Here is a 4,471-nt window from a genome sequence, read left to right as displayed (position 1 = left end):
ATCACAGGGAGACGCTGGAGGCCATGGAGACTCCTAGCAGCTCCTACCTCAGACAGTGAAGTAAGCGGATCACAGGGAGACGCTGGAGGCCATGGACACTCCCAGCAGCTCCTACCTCAGCACAGTAAGGCTATTTCAAAGGAGAATGAGTGTGAAAGGAATCCTGCCACAAAGTGCCTTCAGGCACTGTTAGTAACAGGACTCGGCTACCACCATGAGGTATAGCTATGGAAGATGAAACAGAAAATGAGATGGACAGCAGACAGGAGCTCGATGAAGGAATACCTCCCCAAAGTGCCCCCACATTCATCTCCACCTTGGATAAAACCAAAATGGCACCCTTAAATAAAGTCACAGCGGCCAACGTCAAAGGCAAAGTCACGGCAGGATTCACACTCTCAAGAATAACTTTACAACACGGAAACAGCGTGTGAGTTATGAAACCGTGAAACAAAATTAACTCGGTATCATTAGTATAGCTATTTTATATTGAATTTAAAATGAAGTTATGAAAGTGATTACAGGCAAAAACGGATATTTAAATCATCTAGGAGTTGCTGTCCTCTAATACAAAGAGCTCTATTTTCCTGAAGATCTACATGGGTGCGTGCATGCGTGTGTGTGTGTGTGTGTATCCATACAAACCTACACACACATACCTGGACAACAGTGTAGGAAGCCATCTTTGTAATGAAACAATGAATACATTTGATAAGTTGTTCCATAAAAAAAAAATAGGAGAAAGGTTCATAATGTAAGCCTCTGTGAAATAATGCAAAGATTATATTTTGAGAGGACACGTTTTGGATTCTTACCGTATGCTAAAATAAAAGGATTCCAACAAGCTTTTGCCAACAGTTGATCAATTGTGGGGAATCTTTCAAAAATTGTATTAGAATCCTGTGAAAGAAAAATAAATTTTGGTCAGTAAAGGCATTATGCAACTCAGAAAGACTGAACTGACATTACAGGTTGAGGGAGCTTGAATGCTTCTTGTTTAGTATACCATTTTTAAAAGTAAGCAAAAAAGGATTAGAGAAGATCTTTAGGTAAGTAATTAAAATAAAAAGCAACCAACCACCTTACTTCATCCTTAAACGAGGTCACCAAACTAAGATGTATGACATAGGTAAAATCAATTGTGTTGCAAAATTAATTCTACTCATACTTAATAGCCAATAAAGGCTTCTTTATTTAAAAATAACAAAGACTGCTTAAGAATTGAAAACAAATTATTGGTGATATATAATTCCATATCTTTATCCCGGTTTTTCATTCTAACATAAGAGAGGTTACGAACTCAGCTCCAGTAAGACTATTTCAAAGAAGAAGGTTTAAAGGGACGAGAATCTGGAACTTGTAAAAAGAAATAAAAGCAGCCAAAGCATAAATGTATATATCTCTGTTTATTACTATTTTGATAACTGTATGGCAAATGACATCATACTTAGGCTGTAACAATCTAAACCCTGAAACAGAAAAAGGATCAACCAAATAGATTTAAAAACACACACACATGCTATTGTACAACTGGACCTTTTTCCACTTGTTACCTTTCATAAAAGCTCAGAAATAAAAGCAAACTAGGATAGGATAAGATGCAAGCAAGCTGACACGACAGGCACTTTCCGCTCCTGCGGCAACACGTCCCACACGTGTCCCAGCATCAAGGCTGGTCCCAGACATTCTGGGACCACAGAAAGGTCAAGTTCCATATGTCTCATTAAAAAAATTTTTTTAAATTAGCATTGGTTGTTCACACAGACTGTATCTTTCCTTATAGTTTCTAAAAACATATGAACTCATACTATCAATACAAATTATTCTTCAAATTTCCTACTTACTCTTTGATTCCAGGAAGAAAAGCTTAATACAAGAACACTTTGTTAAGTGACAATTTTGCTTTTCATTTTGAAATTAAATACAAAATACTAGCTCATAATATATAAACATGTGCTAAATCATAAAAATATCTGTCATAATAAAACAACATCAAAATGAAAATATAGTAAATTTTGAAAACAATAAATTATATAATAGTAAAGATACTCAAAATCTTAATATTTATAAAAAATATTACATTTATAAGAAGAGATCGTAATATTTATCATCTCTTAGGACAGCCCACTTGAGAAGAGGGTTGAGGAAAGGTTAAGCATGTAGCAAATTCTCCAAGATTCAAGGGACACGAAGGCCTTTAAAAGAATCCCATTTACTACTTGACAACAAGCATGAAATCTTGATTATTTAAAAACAACTTGCTTGGTCAGGAAGACTCATGTGACAATACAGCTACTCAAGAAGAAATTATAATAATATAATAAATCGGAGACTAGGAAACCAGCTCTTGAGTAATCTGTCTTCCTAATCCATTGGCACTTACCACCACAAGTCCTGACTCCGGGTGGCATTCTGTCTTGGTGAAATCTGGCAGAGTCCCTGAAGTCAGAAAATAATTTCATTATTTTGGTCCACTACTTACCATCTCTTTCAAGGCTTCATACATCTTCCTCAGGAACTCCTGGAACTGAGCCAGGTGAACACAGGTGTCTTGCTGGGTTCCCAAAGTGGAAGCCTGATCCCACACAGAAAGCTTCTGCATCCAAAACTGATAATCACAAGAAAGATCTACTGACTCTTGAGCCATCTTGGAAAAAGGGAAAAGGTGATGTCCCTTCACAGCAGCCTGTCCAGCACTGAAGGAAATGCTGGGCACACATTAAATCTGTAAGAAAGGGAACAAATGGAAGCATTTCTAAAAGGCTCTTTTATCAGAGCCTTCACGACTCACTGATGGGTGAAGGGGGGATTACGAAGAACTAACATAGCACAGCTCCTATGCTGGAGTCATCTCTGAACTGCTACCAAATGTGTCGCCCAGCTGGAGCTCTACGTTTTACCATCTGAACTTTTAATCATGATACTATCATTAGGCTAGAAGTCATTACACCTCCACAGGCACAACATGCTAATTATGCACAAAAAGCACAGCTGATAATACTTTATATCTTCTTTTTAAGATTGAGCTATTTTTAAATGTTCTGAATATGAAGTTGATTTGAGTATTTTAATGTAATAGGAAATCAAAAACATCCATGAGTGTTTAATAATACTCTGTGCCTAAGAAATCTTTTTGAAGTTCTTATGTTTTATATGAATTTCTGGCTTCTCATTTAGGTGTAAAAAATCTCTATGCATTACTGTCTAATGAATTTTTTTCCCCAGTTTCTCTTCATTTCTTAGAAAAAAGTAAAATAATTGATTCCACATGCAACAATTTAAGCAATCTTTTCAGATTGCTTTCTATGCTTGATCTCACTTCATTCACACGAAGAAGCCATATTTCAGTAAAGTAATAATAAATTCCACTTACTGAGGAGGTATACCAGTCCTAAGCCACAGCAGATAACATCTCATAAGCCTGACTTCCTACCCCTGAAGGCCATGCTGAAAAGAACAATGAAGTTACACAGTGAGCCTCAGGTGGAGCTGGCTCAGCAGCTCCAGGTGCCCCTCCCATCCCACACCCCTTCTTCGCCCACAGAAGCCGGAAGCAGGAATCGCAGAGGAGGGAAAGCTGCCCCTCAACAGCTGCAGGCCTTCACAGGCTCTGACACTCCCCGGGCAGGCAGGATACTCAGCAATCTAACTTCAAAAGACTGGTGGTAAATAAAGTGAGTTTAAATCCTCAACAGCCATAATTAACAGGTAAAATGCTCCCAATTAAATACCCAAAATATCAACAAAGGCGGTTCCCATTACTAAACAAGAAAACAAGAAGAAATCTGAAACGACTGTACAATTTGGCTGCAGTGCAAAAAAATCTAGATTGGGAAAGTTTTAAAATACCTAAAAAATGTGCGGTTTTCACGTTCACTTGGGCAGCACATATACTAGAACGTTTACAGTTTTGAGAAGGATCATGTCAAAATGAAAAGGAAGTTTAATAATAGAGCGAATATATGCATATTGTCAAAATGGTACTTAGCCAAAAATCTAGGTAACGTCCATGCCTCCTCATTGTCTTCCTCATCCAAGCCATCAACACCACCTGTCAAGTCTACCGCCAAAATAAACGTGTGTGATCTGACTTGACTGCGTGCACTTCCTTCCGCCTCGCTGCCGCCCTCCACCTAGCCCTGGAGTGCTGCACCGTCTGCTGCCAGGCTGGGCCCGCCCCTCTCCAATTCACTCTCGATGCAGTAGACAGAAAACACTTCAGCAAATGTAAATGAGACCAGCACACTCCCCTGGGTAAAACCTCTCTTCACAGCTTCCTTGAAAAGAAATTTAAACTCCCCGTAGATACTCCCAGCCGCTTGGAGTCCTGACCCTGCAAAACATGACTCTAGCACCCTCTCCGACAGCCCTTGTTTCCTCTCCCCGGTCACCACGGTCCAGCCCAGGCCTCTCCTCTGCGCTCCCTCTCCCCGGTCACCACAGTCCAGCCCAGGCCTCTCCTCTGCGCTCC

At 39.5% G+C, this 4,471-nt stretch overlaps 1 protein-coding gene across 1 annotated transcript in view; it reads right to left on the bottom strand.

Moving 5' to 3' along the window:
• The window catches only part of FANCC (Fanconi anemia, complementation group C), a 170,474-nt gene that overhangs the window by 147,560 nt on the left and 18,443 nt on the right, over positions 1-4,471 (bottom strand). The window contains exons 2-3 of the mRNA XM_011976009.1: positions 2,483-2,725; positions 816-900 (exon numbers count right to left, since the gene is read on the bottom strand). Of these exons, the coding sequence (XP_011831399.1) occupies positions 816-900; positions 2,483-2,647 (250 nt within the window). The 5' untranslated portion in view covers positions 2,648-2,725. The remainder of the gene's footprint in view (positions 1-815; positions 901-2,482; positions 2,726-4,471) is intronic.

The sequence above is a fragment of the Mandrillus leucophaeus genome, unplaced genomic scaffold (assembly GCF_000951045.1).
Source record: "Mandrillus leucophaeus isolate KB7577 unplaced genomic scaffold, Mleu.le_1.0 Scaffold161, whole genome shotgun sequence".
NCBI lineage: Eukaryota > Metazoa > Chordata > Mammalia > Primates > Cercopithecidae > Mandrillus > Mandrillus leucophaeus.
Note: the sequence above shows the minus strand (reverse complement) of the source record. Positions and strands in the feature narration are given on the sequence as shown.